General features: G+C 41.6%; 1 protein-coding gene across 1 annotated transcript; it reads right to left on the reverse strand.

Annotated features, from left to right (window-relative positions):
• Positions 1-905: 905 nt before the first annotated feature.
• On the reverse strand, positions 906-15241 carry ETNPPL (ethanolamine-phosphate phospho-lyase). Its single transcript, XM_033060979.2, has 13 exons — positions 14868-15241; positions 12927-13045; positions 12605-12764; positions 11681-11755; positions 10149-10242; positions 8929-9045; positions 7159-7241; positions 6444-6669; positions 5439-5593; positions 4611-4700; positions 4269-4399; positions 3328-3395; positions 906-2463 (listed from the first exon to the last, which is right to left on the reverse strand). Exons 1-13 carry the CDS (start codon positions 14921-14923, stop codon positions 2332-2334), a joined length of 1506 nt encoding a protein of 501 aa, XP_032916870.1. The 5' UTR covers positions 14924-15241; the 3' UTR covers positions 906-2331.
• Positions 15242-16555: the final 1314 nt, after the last annotated feature.

The raw sequence follows: 16555 nt of genomic DNA on the forward strand, positions 1-16555 counted from the left end.
CGGCCGCTCCCCCCGCGGGCCGCGAGGGCTACAACGGCCGCTCCTGTGCCAGCACGGAGATGTGGCTCCGCTCGGAGCTCAGCTGCCTGCCCGCGCGGCTGAGCGGCTGTTTAAAGGCAACGCGGATCCATTGGGAATGCTCGCAAAATGACCACACTATTGTTCCTGTCTTCTTCGGCTTGTAAATAAAGGGTGTGTCTTTTTTCACTTGGAAACAATGTTTCCGAGGTCGGCAGTAAGCCAGTAAGCCCCGACGATCCTGCGATTGTGTTACTAAATGACGACTTTGTGAAAGTTCGCTGCGAACTAAAGTGCGGCTAATATTCCGGGTGCGGCTTATCTATTGACAAAGACATCAATGTTGCCAACACACCAGATATGCGGCTTATACTCCGTGCGGCTTGTATTCGTGAATTTACTGTACTTTTGAAAATTAAATATTAATGACCAGCCGCAACAGCTGGTGTCATAGTACAGACTGGTACTGGGCTCTGTGCCTTTGGGCTTAAGCCTTCTAATAAATCACACAAGCATTTGCTTGGTTGTTGTTGTACACAGTGGATGAGGTGAAGTGTAAGCAGTGGCACTCTGTACAGGGAGCGACTTAAACTGTGCCTTTACACATACCAAATTAAGTTCACTTAGTTCTTTGTGTAGTTTCATTTTGGAAAAGACCTGTGGTGTCCTTCCTGGTGCAGAGTTAGCAGGGAATGAACTGTGGCAGCTGAGGCAACATTTGGCTTGAAGGGTAAGAGCTGCCAACAGCTGAGCGCCTCCAGGAAACACAGCCTAATCAGTTCTGCTTTGGCATGGGGACAACATCCAGCTAAAACTGAAGTTACTTCCCTCAGTAAATAGGTGTTACTGAAGAAGAAAATTAAAACAAACAAACAAAAAAACCCTCATTGAGGTTTTAATTACAAACAAGAGATTTATTTTTATGGAAGAATTATTCAAGGATCATGAAACAGAAAACAAGCCAGCTTGAGGATGTTGGAAAGCATTACAGCAGAAACATTGATATAAATGTAGAGAATTGTGGAAAACATGTAATTAGATAAAGTGCTCAATTTTCAGTTATATGAGTAGAATCATTTGCCGCATTTAGGAAACAGCAGAATTTAGGGTATTAAAATTTAAAAGGAAATAAACACATTTCGCATTTTAAAAACTATTTGGAAAGCCTTCAGTGTCCTCCATAGTATGGACTTGTGCATGTATTAAGAAAGAGAAGCAGAGCTTGTGTGCTGTCATTGAAATTTAACACTGACAATGAGGAAAGTCAGTTTAAAGTGTCTGCAGCACTGGTGGCATGCATGGTTTATGCTGTGGGCCTCTCCTTTTAGTAACCTATCCAGTGTTAGCATTTATGAGTCAGGATCCCATGGAACTGGTGTGCAACTCTTCATCACTACTGACAAAAAGTACCAGCACTGTTTGACAGGATCAGGCAGTAATTCCTATGACCTTCAAAATAACTCAAATCCATGGAAATGCAAGCTAGGCTGTCCTTGGGAACCTTATTTTGAGACACCTTCAGGTTAAATTAAATCAGTGTGTCTGAAATTATATATACTTGCATATTTTATAGACTGACAGGATTCAATATATAAACTTCAGGGAAAAAAAGTAAAATTATACTATAAATATTTATAAAAGTTGCTTTATTCATAGAAAATTAGATTCTTTATTTTCCTTGAATTTATAGTGAGAGTGCCCTACATAGACATTGGGTCTCTACACATAGAGTCGTAGAACTCTTAGTAGAGTATTGCTGACATTAGCAAGGCTACTCCAATTTACATCATCTGGGAATATGGTCCATAGGACCTAAGTTATACTAAAAGATAATAGTTATTTCTTTCTCAAGCACTGTTTAGTGAATTCAGCCATTAAAACATGGGAAGCAATTAACATCTCAATATTATATATTGAAATTTAAAATATTGTAAAAATAGCATGTTAAGCATATATTTTTAAACTTAAAGGATTGGCATTTGCTTTATGGCAGTTAAGCAAATCAGATTCTGCATAATATGGATAGATCTGCAGTTTTCACCAAGTTTGTGTACCTATGTCATGCCTGCCATCAGCACCAAGGTATTTTTGTATCACTTGTCTATTCTGTCACATCTAGATCTCAAGCCACATGGCACAGTTCTCATGTATCTAAAAAAGGTATTTTAAACCTACTGAAGCCAATAGGAATTCAGTCAGTTTATGAAAGGCATGACTAGGCTTCAAACAGATACTAGGATTCAGACTATTGCACTCTTCATCTCAAAAGCAAGACAGTCACAAATTCAAACTGAATGAGAAAACTCTCCCACTTCATGTTCTTATTCTTTTACTTGGCACTGAGCGTTTTTTTGAATAAATCCCATTTTCTTGTCGGCAGGCAGCTCCATTCACGTGGTTGATGCTTTCACTTGCACCTGCTGGTTGAGAACTCTCTTCAGTTGTCTGAAACAGAAAGGAGATCTCAGTGGAGGCACATGTGTGCCCTCCACCAGGCAGCCACTGGACCTAGTTCCCATTAGATAGCTCTGCCTGACTCTCTATTATTGCCACAACTTCTTAGTTCTGAAAGAAATTGAACTGATTGTGTAAAAATGTCTGTAAGAGTAGGCTTGCATCCCAAACCTAGTAAAATCTACATGTATAGCTGATAACTCATCAGGTCTCTGTTTAACTTCTACACCCCTAGGCAGCTGAGCTGCTGTGTTCCCACCCCCACAGCATCAGTGGAAAACCCACCAAGGGACAGTTCAGCAAGCTTCCCTGTAGAGAGGGTGACATGCTTTAAAGGGTGTGAGAAATCATATGTGATTTATCCAAAGCTGGGGCAGCAACCTAAGAACCCCTAATTTGGATGTGTGTCAGCCATTCATACTCAAAGAGCTATGGTGGAAACAAAATCCTTGAAACTCTCCGAAAACTTGGACACCTTCCAGGCTGCAGACTTGCTTAAAAAGCCAAATATCTTTCAGTAGCATGTAATACCAAGAACCAACAGTTGCTGCCTGCTGTGCTCATGACTTTGTGCAGCCCAAAGTCTGGTTGGTCTTGTTTGCACACAAGCAGATAAGGCAAGGGACTTATCTATAGCATGTTGCTGGTCTGAATTACTCAGCTCTTTTTAGATTTACCCCAGTGAGACAGGGTAAATCCTCTCAGGTTTCCAGCCAAGAGTTACTCTCTGAGCTCAGTTTCAAGGCACAGAGCCACTTATGCTTTCAAAAAAGAAGGCATGCTCTACCAAAGTAACTTACACTTGCTTTGCTAAACACCTATCTGAAACAGAGTTTAAAAAAAATTACAACATACTTTTCTTTTACACTGTACATTTGCAGATGCATTATTTTCTGTCTTCATTCCAGTGGCCTCTTCAATTTCTGAAAAAAAGTAATAAAATAATTAGATTAAAAAGAAGAGGAGTAAGTAAGCATACTGTCAATTTAATAAGCATACCATAGCTGGCTGAAGTGAAAAAATCAGCTATTCCTCTGGGCATTTATCACACAGAAGAACAACAGAAGAGTGACGAATACTTCCTAAAACATTTTTGAGGCAGTGTGATTAATCTATCAGGACTGTCTAGCTTGGGGGTATTTAGAGAAAAGAATAAAATTAGCAACTCGAGTGTAGCAGAGGGTATCAGAGAGAGACCTTTCAGAATGGAATTCTGCCTGTGTCCAACAGATTCATAGAAGTTTAACTTTAGTTGTTATATTCTCAGAAGATGGAAGCATTGAATATATAGCAGGCTCCAAGAGCCCTCATGCTAACAGTATAACTGATGTTTTCCCCTGTGCTGGTCTTCAGGCAAAAAGAGAAATAGAGTCTGAAAAACTTCAGGCTAAATTTGAGTGAGGCAATCACATTCCAGTAAGTTAATTAAAAAGCAAATAAAAAGAAAGGTAGAGCACATTATGGAAAGTTACACCAGTGTATCTACAGCATCTTTCAGGCCTGTGCTGAATTAATATATTTGCCCCTTAACAAACAGCATATGTGACCAGAAACGAGTAATAACATTGAGGCTGTACAAGAAAGGCTTAAGAGCAGGATTTTGCCTAAAAGTTTGGATGAAGTATATATGAGGTTTTGTATATATTTATAATAATTGGCATTAAGAACAGCAGTTTGATGAATGATAAATGCAGTTGATTACTTTCCCTTGCATGTAGTGGCCTAGGCTATGATGGTGTTTCATTGGGAAATAAACAAAGAAGAGTATTCTTCTTTGAGCCCTCAGGCACACATACCTGTAAGAAGTGCATCGAGTGTCTCCACTGCGTGTTTTGCATCTTCCATTGTGAAACACATTGGTGGTTTAAATTTTAAAATATTTCTGTAGGGTCCATCTGCACTAAGAAGGATTTGACACTCTTTGAGTCTGTGGAAAGAAGAAACATCTGCGTTAGGCACAGGTATAAAACTATGTTGTGTCCTGTCACTTCCTTCACGCTGAGACAGATTTTGAAAGTTTTCTTTTTTTAATACTATGTCACCAAAATCTACAAAACTTGAAAATAAAATTAATGACTAACTGCTGGAGAATATTAGGAGGATTTGGTCACTGCACACAGTCTTTAGGAACTACTTACTTGTAAATAAGATGAAGAGTTTCAGCCGTGGCTGGTATTCGCTTTTGCTTATCTTTCACCAGATCCACTCCAACAAACAATCCAACACCCCTGGAGTAGAAAAGAAAAGTACAGACAAGTGAAATCCAGTGTCAGTAACCCAAACCTTCTTCTGCAAATGCAATACCTGTTTCTAACAACTAATTCCTTTCCTTGGAGTGGAAATGGGGGAAGGAGCATGAGAGAGGAGGCTTTGTTTTTGGTCACCTTTTGGCAACATCACACAATCAAGTGGTTTAACAAATATTCCTGGATAAATAAATCTACCTGGCTCATTAAAGCTATGTAGCCAGATAAGAATGACTGAATAATTTTCTTTCATGCTTATCCTGAAAATTGCAAGCCAGAGAGACAAATAATGAAAAAAAAAAGTATAAAAACCTCACAACCCAACCCCTTTCTCCAAAAATACCTGAAGGCAATTATCAATGGTATTAACATGAGATGAGGAAAATCCAGAGTAATATCTCCCAAGGAAACAGACCTGAGATTCGAACAAGGTCTGCATGATTACAACAGTGTGCTGACAAATTGGTTATTGTGCGTGGATGGCTCTTTCTCCTACTCTCCCAGAACTTTTCTACTGTCTATGCTTGTAACTAATCAAGCAGAGGGATGGACAACTCTTTTTAAAAATAAACATTTCCTTACGATACCTGTTTTGGGTAGTCTATTTTAAAAGAAAGGTATAGCAAAATCATGACATGTTTTTATGTTCCACTGAAAACAAGTTTGTTGCTTTTTCTAGCATAGTTACTTTCTTCTCTGACGTTGCTGTAATGTACCCACCTGATATCTCCCACTAAGGGATGTTTCTCCTTTTGCTCAGCCAGCAACTCCAGGAGATAATTTCCTACACGTGTGGCATTTCCTTGGAGATCTTCTTTCTCTATTACATCCAGCACAGCCAAGCCAATGGCACAAGACACTGGATTGCCTCCAAACTGATAGCAAAGACAAAAGAAAACATGTCATCAAAATCAAAACCTATCAAAACAAAACCTTTATCTGTGGCTATCCATGTTGTTTTCATTTGCCCTCTCCTGCTTGGCATGTCATGAGGAAAGCTTGAAAAGGTGGGGAGTTTGTGCCATTCAGGCTGTGGAATATCATCCCCTACATTTGGGTAAGGGAAGGCATCCCTCTTCCTCTACTTCAGGCTGCAGTAATTTGAAGATTTCAGGACTGACAAATTCAGATCATTGCATGTGTAGGCAAAATGATCCTGGGAATAGCAATGGGTGATAGATTTGATATATTTTGATCTGGAGAGTAAAACTCCATTTGAAAGAGGGGAATTCATGGTAGCTGGGAAGGAGCCAAAAGAGGCTCAGTAAATGAGAAGACTGAACCTCTGTGGCATGAATATAGATGAAATGTTTCCTGGTAAAGGGCCACTGGTTTTTTAGGTGTCAGTTGCAGAGCAAAGTCTGCCACATCATGAGCTCCACCACCACAGAGCCTGTCCTAGAAAATGGAATTTTACGTCATCAACATTTCATAGTGGAGAGAGAGAAAGAGACATAAGGAAGAATTTATATGTATGGATGTGAGCTAAGATGCATGGCCTGCCAGAGAGCTCGTGGTGGTCCATATGATGATGTAACACTTGATACAGACCATATTTCAAATATTTTCCACTTGTTTTTACATACTAGACTGTGGTTGACTCAAGCTCTTAGTAATGTGATGCAGTGATTTTTGCAGATTTTATCTGGATCACCTGGAGAACTTCTAACTGCTAAATGCAGACCAAAACAAATACAAAAGGCAAAGCTTTCCCTATGAACTTACTGTATTGAAATACTCCAGTCCAGAAGCACCAAAACCTTCAGCAATTTCCCTTGTTGTGACCACACAAGACATAGGGTGTCCATTGCCAATGGGCTTTCCCATGGTGACAATGTCAGGCACAAAGTCTTCTCCTTGCAGCTGGAATGCCCAAAAATGCTTCCCAACTCTGCCAAAGCCAACCTGGACCTCATCAGCTATGAACACTCCACCCGCTGCACGCACGTACCTGAAAACAAACACATACCTTGAAAGTCTGCAGAACACAGGCAGGCAATCAAGGACAAGACAGCCTGCATCACAGAAATTCTGCAGTGTGAAACCAAGTTAGGAAAAAAAAGAAAAAATACAGTTATAGCTATTTTATAGCTATGAAATATTTAGTATGCTACATGTTAAGAAAAAAAAAATTGACATTTTAATGTCAAATTAGGAGTACTGTAGGAGTACTGTAATGGTACTTTTTTAGCTTCATCTTCCATCAAATTTATGGCTGAGGATTAAAGATAAGTAAAGAATGGCAATTATTTAGCTAAAAAATTAGCTGATATTCCATTAAAAATATGAAACTGAAATCATACTCTTCAATAAGTAGAAAACCATAGATAGCCAAGAACAGGAGAGGTTGATAGGTGAATTGATTAGATAAGTCTATAGTGAGAAAAGCTATTTCTTTGTTTAATTTCCCTGTTATGCCCTTGTGAAGTGTCATACGTACTCTGCCACTTTCTGGAAATAGCCCACAGGTGGAATTACTTGGCCTCCACAGCTCTGCATGGATTCAGCTATGAAGGCAGCAATCTACAAGAGACAAATTCATGTGAGAGCTGTGTTCATCTACTTGGCCTTGGCAGAGACATCTAACAGTCTAGAAATAAATGTTTAAATGTGGGCCTTAATTTAATCACGCAACGGGCTAGACAACTGAGAGCTCTTGAAAACATCTATGGCTAAAGGATTTATTAATTTTGTAATCGGAGTGCCCAAATTTGCAGTAGCCAGGGCCACCTTTGCAGCCTGATGGGAACGATCTCCATTAAGCCGTTGTGTTGAACTGGATGATACTTCCTGGTGTCAGTGGATGTTGGATTAGGCTCCTGGGAGCTACATAAATTTATTTACAAATGCCAGTTTACAGGAGACACACAACAGTGTGTACAGTCTTCCCTAAGAGGTTAATAAAGCTTGCAGGTATATGTGGATTTTTGTTTAATCCTGAACACCAGGTAGAGGGGGGTGGAAACTGACCTGTAGATGACCTGTGGCTAGCCTTTGGGCACCCCTGCCTAATGCAAATAACTACAGAAGTAACATGTCTGCATGAGGCACTTGACAATAGAAGAGAAAAATTCTACAGATGAAATATTTCCAGTTGCTAGGAATGAAAAAGAAAGTTATTTCCAGTCAGGAAGGGTAAAAGCAGCAGATCAGGCACACTGAAACATCAAAATTCTGTTTCTGTTTGGCAGGCATCTATGCAGCAGAGATACAATATTACCCCAAGGTCTCAGCATAAGTCTGCTATTTAAGGGATGGTATCCCCACACCACTTGTGAACCCCTCCCAGAGCATCAAGAGGTCTCTGTGCTGGTGCAGTCTTCCTGGAAACAAGGCCGAGCAGTAACGTGTAAAGAACCGTACACTACATTTGAGCATATGGCCAAAAAGTACGAAGCTTCCCACAGCATGTGAGGCTTAGCCTTTAGCATAACTTGTCCTGCCACAGGTCTATGTCTCCAAAACCTAAGAAATGTGCAAAAGAAAGGAAACAAGGGAAGAAAAAAAAAACCTATCCGTTAGTAGAGAATAAAAAAGAGTTGATGAAGAAACTAAAAGAGGGGTGATGTAAGTCCATTGGACTAGAAGGGAACACATTCCAGTCTCTGCTGAAGTTTCCGGGGACTTCAGCAGGTTTTGGATCAAGCCCTACAAGTCTCAACACACTAATGCCATAATATAAAAGATTAACACACATTTTAGGTACACCTGTTCAGAAATTGTCTGTTTTTATGAAGGTCATACTATGTATGAGTGAAAGTTTCAGCTTTTTATATGACTTCAAAGTTATCTTAACCTAACAGGCTCAGAAATGCAGTATGAAGATTTTATCCAATAGATTTTCTCCATGTCCTGAGTTTTTTAATATATCCTTGCTAGAATGTGTGATGCAGTTTCTCAGTTGACCTCAAACCTTTCCCTACTATATTAATAATCTACTGACTCAATGCATAAAACAGGAAATTTAGCAGCTTTGGTTGTAGCTTATATACAACTGTATTTTTAATCCTTTCACTGATGCCTAGAAAAATTATCGTAAGAGCATCAGATAGAAAAATGGCCCATTTTGAACATAACCCATCATAGAAAAATGAAGGGAGAGGGAAGCATGTGAAATTGGGAAAGAAACAAGTCCTTAGTTGCCTGTTAAATGCCCCATGTCATAATCAATAGATGAAGCCTCAGTATTTCTAGAGCACAAAACACACACCTTGCGTCCATTCTTCTGTGTTTCTTCAATAATCTTTTTCACCTCTTCAGCATAAGCACTTGCTGGATCTGGGTGGTCTTCCCTGTATTTCCCTCTGTAGATATCTGGAGAAGGAGCCTGAAAAGACCAATTTATTTTTTTTTTAAATGAAGGCAACTCTCCTATGAAACATTTACTTTTCCTATTGCTTCACTGTATTGGCTTTCCACACAAATAAGTAATAAGAGTTAGTACAGCCTGAATGTTTGTTTTGAATTGTAAAAATGCTTGCTGGAGCTTAAACTCAATTTGGGCCTGTCATGTGTTCAATATTACTGAACGCAGGTGTTGTAAGAACCATCATCTACCTCATCCACTTTCAAGACCATCCTTCCTCTCCCACAAAACAATAATGAGTACCCATCCACCACCTGACTTCAGTTTCTCAAAAAAGATCCATTTCTGTAACTGGTGAGTAGGGTTTTCCAGTCTGCCACTTCCCTTCCAGCATTTTAGTCATGGTACAAATCTGTGTGACATTCAAGCCTCTACAAATGGTGTTAGAAAAGGTTCAGGAACTAAGAGAAAGGAAGTGGTATAAAAAAGTGGACGCTGCTTTGGCAGTGTTGTTAGCACAAGGATCTAGAGACAGGAAAGGCCTGCTTGGTGTACATTCCTGGACTGAGAAAAATTGTTGTCTTTTTAAGATACACAAGTTTATGTGAAAAACCATTCCCTTAGACACTCATGAGTCTCATACCCAAATCTGTGCAAACTTGTACAATCTGCCTTTCCAGTTTTTGGAACTAGACTCAAAGTCCTGCATATCTTCAGCCAAATTAATGCAATGGATATTGGCTAATATAATCAACTATACAATAGAGTGACTAAGAAAACCTGTAGCACAATGAAGGAAATCAGCCCTACAGCTGAACATCTTAGAAATCCAAAACCAAACAATTTTGCTGTATTTACCCCACTGAAATCAGCCAAGTATATGTAAACTAGCATCAGTAAAACAGAATGAAAATATATTTACACCAGGAGGGGGTAATTCAAGATGCTGCATAATAGCTATAAAAATAACCAAAAAAGCCAAAAAACAAAACAAAGCAAAGCAAAACAAAACAGACACAAAAACCAGAAACAAACAAACAAACAAAAAAAAACCCAAAAAACCAAAAAAAGAAACAAACAACCGCAACCAAAGAACCACAAAACAAACCAAAAACCATACTTACCACATGCACATACTCCTTCTTGCTGTCCTTTCCCAGCTGATTAAATTTATAGGGACTGATGTCAATCAGAGATGTAATATGGCCATGGTAAGCACTGTGTGAGTGTTAAATATCCAAGTCACTTTTCACCAAATGTATAGAAGAGCCAAATTTACAACTGTGCCTATACATAATCCAGAATAGCAACTGTATCTGCAACACAGTAGCATCGTTTGTGAAGGGATCTTGATTTAATTTACTCAGTGTTTCTCTCAAAGACAATATGAAATTGCTGTTGACTTTAATCTGCTAGCAAGACTGGAAACAGGATAAAATTGTGCCAACATGGGGACAGACCATGATGATGTCTGGACTGTACTGACTTCAAGGTGGCTGCCCTAGCAGCCTAACCTAGAGCTGAAGGGTGGGTCTAGCTCCTTTATTTCCAACCCATGGGCTCCACTCTGGCCAGCCCAAGCCTTGTAAGCTAGACCCCAATACCACTGTGAAAACTCCCAGGAGTTTGCATTGCATTGAGAAGTGGGGACCTTATGCAGCAGCAGCCCACCACTATTGGCCCTGAAGGCACTGCAGGTGAGAGGGTTTGGCAGAAGCCACTGTCAGGAAAAGGATATTGTTTGAACAGAAATGTTTTATACTTCAGGGTATGCTAAAACTAGTTACTTTTGAGGCCAACTTATTTAAAAATGAGGAACCAGAGCCTTTTGAGCCCAAAGCATGTAGCATCTTTATTCAGGGAAAAAAAACCACTTTCATTCAGCTGTAAACTTGAAGTGAAGCAAACCCCAAACCAAAGACACATGATTTCTTAGTAGAACACACATAGGTTAGCATGTTGCTTACATGGATCTGAATATAGCCGAGTCAAACAAGCTTTGTGCTGATACAGACATGTGCCCATGCGTTTGCTCTGGCTGGAGTTTCTAATCACAACCTGAGAAGAAAATCCAGCACTACAGCAACATCACCACACCTACAGCTGCATCTAGGATAGGAAAATCCCAAAATGTGGTCAGCCACCTGCCCTGTGGCTAGCAGCCCTCTCACCGTGTCCTGATTTTGCAGCTACTTGGTCTTGTCTTCATACTTGTGTTCACTGAAGGAGAACTGAGCATCACTGCAGCCCTGCTGTGGATCTTTCTTCTTGACCACTGATTATTTATTTGTGCAAAATGAAACATGTCAAGCAATGTGTGATGAACAAAAAGCCCTTTTCTAGAGCAACTCAGCAGCTTTTGAAACCAGCATTTAAGTCTCTGGCCTCAATTGCTTTGGGAGTCTGTGGGAAATGCTGTCTAACAGGTGACTGACCTTCTGGGGTGACCAACAAGCTTATTTTTCAGAGATCTTCAAAATTTGTGTTTATCCAAATGTGAAGAAGGGATTTCCTAATCTGTTCCAATATAAAAGCAACAAAGCTTTTCTTTCAGCAGGCAGTGGAGTACAAACAGCAGGGGGTTGCTGCAAAGCTGCTTCTGAAGTAGTGGCAGGAGTTGCTGGCTGCATTCACATAAATTACTCTGTGTACTTACTTTTCCAGGGTGATCACATCTTGGTGCCCGCGGTACTGCCGAGCCAGTCGTAAAGCAAGATCATTTGCTTCAGACCTGCATAATAAGAGATATAGCAGCAAACCAGTGAAGAAGCGCTTCCAATTAAGAGCATTCCAACAGAAGACAAGGCATGGGACTCATGGATATAACAGATCAACACAGCAGACTGTGTTACTCAATAGATTACAATGCTAAGGTTGAGACTATAAGTGCCATGTAAGGGGGCAAAGATAAAACAGCCCTTTGTATAAACAGCAAACAAAGAGAATGCTTTATTTCCCTCCCCCAGTTTTCCTGCAGATATTTACCTCCCTTTGGTACAAAGGAGGCCAATTTGCAGCTGAGAACACAATGCAGCCACCAACCCTCAAAAAGCAATGCTCCATCTCCCACACTTCACAACTCTGTTCTCCCCAGTGTTTGCACCATCACAAATCTGCACCCTGGAAGAAGACTCAAGATTCCAGCCCCTATGCTCACAGTTCCCTGCAGGTTATCTGTTTTGGACATGTAAGTGATCACAGACTAATAAACTGCCTAAAGAAGACTAACTTGCTTCCAAGGTTATATGTCAACCTACAGATGGCATTCATCAGTCTGTACATAACATTCACCAGTTTGCAGACTTAATTTCCTCTTGCTTTTTTTCCCTCACTTATGTTTTTTGCATAACATTCAGCAGGCCAGTTTCATGTTTTGGCTCTGTTGCTTTGAGACATCACTCTAAATATGATGGCTGCAAATAGGAAGTAAGTTTTGATCAGTGCTGGATAGATTTTTGTTGCATGTTACTAAGTACTGCTTAGTAAGATTTAGACCAAGTGGTTCTGATTGTCCATCTCAAACATGAGAAAAATAGACATAAAAAACCAGTCACATAAAAAAAATACAATTCAGACCTACCCAGAGTTAACAAAATAGCAAACAGAGAGCTTCTCAGGCAGGGTGGCTGTGAGACGCTGTGCATACTGAACAAGGTTGTCATGCAGGAAACGGGAGTTTGTATTGAGCAGTTCCATCTGTTTTGTTGCAGCCTTTATCACATATGGATGGCTGTGGCCCACTAAAGAAGAAAATAATTAGTTATTACCTCCAAGCAATCAATTACTGAACCATAAAAGGACATTCAGAGAAGGACTGTGAACATCATCACTTGGCAGTAATGTGTCCTGATCCCTATTGGAAATTAAGGAATGGGAGCAATCTCAAAAGTCAAACTGCTTACCATGTGCAACGTTGTTGATGCAGTCTAAGTATTTTTCTCCTTTCTCATCAAACATGTATTGCCCCTGAGCACGGACTATCTTCAGAGGATCCTTGGCATAGAAAACTTTGCAGGAAGGCCTAAAACATAATAAACATAACGCCATTTTAATTTTCTCTTTTTTTTTTCCCTCCCTTGAGTGTTGAGGGGATTGATTTTTTGCAGCTCTGGAGACAATTGCCTCCTTCTGCAAAAAAAGCCTGTGAGTCCTTCAGGTGGTGATCAAGCAGAGGCTCTTGCTCACAGTGAAAACCCATGCACTTCCCCCAACACAGTGGGAACAGAAGCTGGTGTTTAATAAGGGTGTTTTCAAAGCTTGATTCTGCCTGCAACTGATTTCACAGGAGAACAGTAGACATCGTTCCAGGTCCTTATATGTCCTGCCATATTCCTAGGCTGTAGCTCTGCTTGTTTACATGCCTTACAGACATCTATGGCCAAATAACTCTCTGGGACTAAAGTAAGCTATTTAGCACTGTTTTATACTATAGCCAAAAAATCATTACGCAATGGATGACTGTAGCATATAGAGGTCACAGTCAAGAACAAAACACTAATGCCTTGCAGGCTTTATTTTCAGAGGTGCTGAGAGGGTCCTAAAACCCTCACCCTTTCTGCTTTGGATAAATTTTTAAAATCTTTAAAAGCAGCATTTATAAGCATCTAAATCACACTGACTTCAAGCAAAAAAGTTCCTTATAAAATTAACCAAAGGACTCCTTAATCAGTCTTTTTTCCTTTCTTCTGCCCCCTCTCCCCCCCGCCTTCTTTGGAGAATGTGCCAGCTATGTAATTATGTTGACTGATATTACTGAGCAGAAGGAAAGTCTTCTGAACATTTAGCAGTGTTTATATGACCTTGGATAAACACAGTTGTTTCCAGGTAAGTCTGAGAATTATTGTTGGGTATACTGAGGTTATGAACGTGTAAAGTCACATGTAAGTGTGACTCCTGGATAGTGAAGTAGTTTGCTTTCTTTCTCACAGCTTCTAGCCCTGTTGCATAGATCTTTTCTGACATCTTCAGCTATTTCTCTGCTACACTTTGAAAGCAATGTCCGTCATCATTGGCCATTTCTCGACTACAGGTTTTCCTCTCTAACCTGTCAGTTCACTCTGTGAAAGTTTCTTTTTGTTTGCCCAGCACTGCTCAATCCTACAATCCTTGCACAGGCAGGACTCCCTAATACTGAGAAAAGCCCCTGAAAAGTGGCTAATTTTCTCTCGTTGTGAGGCCATGACTTTAGGGAATCTTTCGTGAGTTACGAATCTTTGGTAAGCTTTCTCTATATGCTACATATTTAAGAAACTATCAACAAAATAGATCTGTTTTTACAACCTGGACTTACTTTACACTTGGCAACGTCTACTGAAGAAATTATTAAAGCCGCACATCCTGTAGGAACTAACATTGCCATACGGAGGGATCAGATACGTGCTCAGCCAGGACTATTGCTCAGGTCACAACCTCTGGTAGCTCTCCCGCATGTCCCTCAGTTAAACTCAGCTTAAGGAATAGCAACAGGGTCATTCAACAGGCACGGCTGTTGTGCAGGTGCGTGCACAAAAAACCCCAACCCTGCTCAGCCTCATTTTACACATACACCTGGGTACCACATTCTGGCTGCTCGCTTTGATATCTGTTGGAAAAGTGAATGATGAGTTTGATGTGCAGCGTAGGGAATTCCGGGTGACCCTGAGACCTGCCAAGCCAGAGGGATGCCAAGTCCTGTGTATGTCCATGTCCCCTTTCCCGCCGGGTCTCGCCGAGCAGGGCAGCCTCCGGGCAGAGCCGAACGGGTCCGGACGGGAGCTGTCACCAGAGTTGTCACAGACCTTCCTCCCCCTCCTCCTCCTCCTCCCCCCCCTCTGCCCCTCTCCCGGCCACGCCACCGCCCCTACCCGATGTGCTTCCTCCGAAGGGCGAGGGTCTCCGCCTTGCTGTAGAGCTCCTCCATCCTGGTGGCAGGCACGGCACGGGAGAACACGGCACGGCACGGCACGATCCGTCTGTGCCCCCGAGGGCTCCCCGCCTCTTATGCCCGCAACGACGGCGGCCAAACCCCTCCTCCCGCGTCCCTCCCTCCCGCCTTCCCCGGCGGGACGGGACGGGACAAGACGGGACGTCCCGTCCCGACCGCTCCCTCATCCCCTTGGGTTTTCCTTTCGGTGGACTCATGTTTGCTGTTGAGCTGAGACGGAACAGCCGCGGGTGAGTCCTGTGCCTTGGAGTTGTGTTGGTTTCTTGGTTTTGTTTTTGTTTTTTTCCCTAGGGGTGCAGAGCAGCACAAACTCGCAAAACAACTGAGTGGTGCGTGGTGGGGGTGCTCGGCTCCCACGCGCGATCCTGCCATTCCTGCCAGCCGTCGGTCATCCTGGTGGCCACTGCGCCACTGCCACAAACATTCGGGAAGGGCGGAACACAAATCGGATTATTTAATCAAAATCAGGGTCATAATTCGATGTCCCTCTCTGCCTCTTACGTCCCAAAATCTGCTTGTAAGAGTAGGCTGACATATTACTTGCATACGTCCATCAAAGCCAGTATCAGTATTTCCACATTTCTTATAAAGGGAGGCAAATTAGTAAGATCTGTGGTTTGCCGGGTTTTGTACATGTATGTAGAAAAGAGCCATGGTGCTCAAATACGTTGGTTCACTCTTAGGTCTGGTCAACATCTAAATATACCTAGTCCTTGATCACTTTGTAACCACAGAAACAATATAGAAGTGACTCCCTCGAATGTGGCATTTCTTCATGGTTACACTTGATAACCATCTCGCTGGACATCAAAGCCCATAAGAAAATAAAAGGGAGATTAAGACGGGGGAAGAAGAACAGTGTTCGTATCAAGAGGCATCACATCCCAAAACAGCGAAGCTGCTGGTGGAGTACCTCGGATTTACCTTCTCCCCACCAAGAACACACCGTCTCCTCTGCAGGCTGCTCCCTGAGCTGCATGAGCAGACAGCAGGAGCACTCGCCCACGGCCCTGCTACCCCATCTGTAGCTCGTCTGTGCCACCTGCAGCACTATGTTTGGAAGAGTTTTCAGAGAGCATAATAAAGCCACACAATTTCCTGTGCTGATGATACTTACTTTTTCTTGGTCAGTATCCAGCAAGTCATCCCAAGTTCTGCAGATTGAAGAAACACACTTCCTGATTTTTTCTTTTTTTTTTTTTCTCCTTAGCATCTGTGCCAGCAAGCCACCTTTCTGCTTCTCTAGACAGCACCCATCCAGTCATTTACTTGAGTTTCCTCGGTGTTAAATTTGAAGCTTTGACATTCTATACTCCTGCTCCATTGGAAACCTTGCCTCATCAACCATCAGAGCAGCCAAAGTCATAGCAGCTCTACCTCTATATCCCAGAAGAGACAGCTGCTGCCTGTCTTCAGTGTTCTGTCCAGGCAGAAAGACTTAAAAAGACATGAAGGATTGTCAAAACTGTCAGCTAGGGCAGTACTGTACAGGCAATGAGGAAATTAATTGATGGGTCCTCAAGAAGAGAACTGGCATTTAGATCTGCTAAGATTCAAACAGAGCCAAGGCTAGAACCTGTCAGGAATGCTCTCTGCAATGCTTTTCCA

Source organism: Catharus ustulatus, chromosome 5, assembly GCF_009819885.2.
Source record: "Catharus ustulatus isolate bCatUst1 chromosome 5, bCatUst1.pri.v2, whole genome shotgun sequence".
Lineage (NCBI taxonomy): Eukaryota > Metazoa > Chordata > Aves > Passeriformes > Turdidae > Catharus > Catharus ustulatus.

Excerpts from the sequence above, each read along its gene's own strand:
- ETNPPL (XM_033060979.2), bottom strand. The coding sequence starts at position 14,923 with ATGGAGGAGCTCTACAGCAAGGCGGAGACCCTCGCCCTTCGGAGGAAG. Across the intron at positions 12,765-12,926 it reads CATCAACAACGTTGCACATG|TGGGCCACAGCCATCCATAT; the intron begins GTAAGCAGTTTG and ends TTTCTTCTTTAG. Across the intron at positions 4,400-4,610 it reads ACTCTTCATCTTATTTACAA|ACTCAAAGAGTGTCAAATCC; the intron begins GTAAGTAGTTCC and ends TTCTTTCCACAG.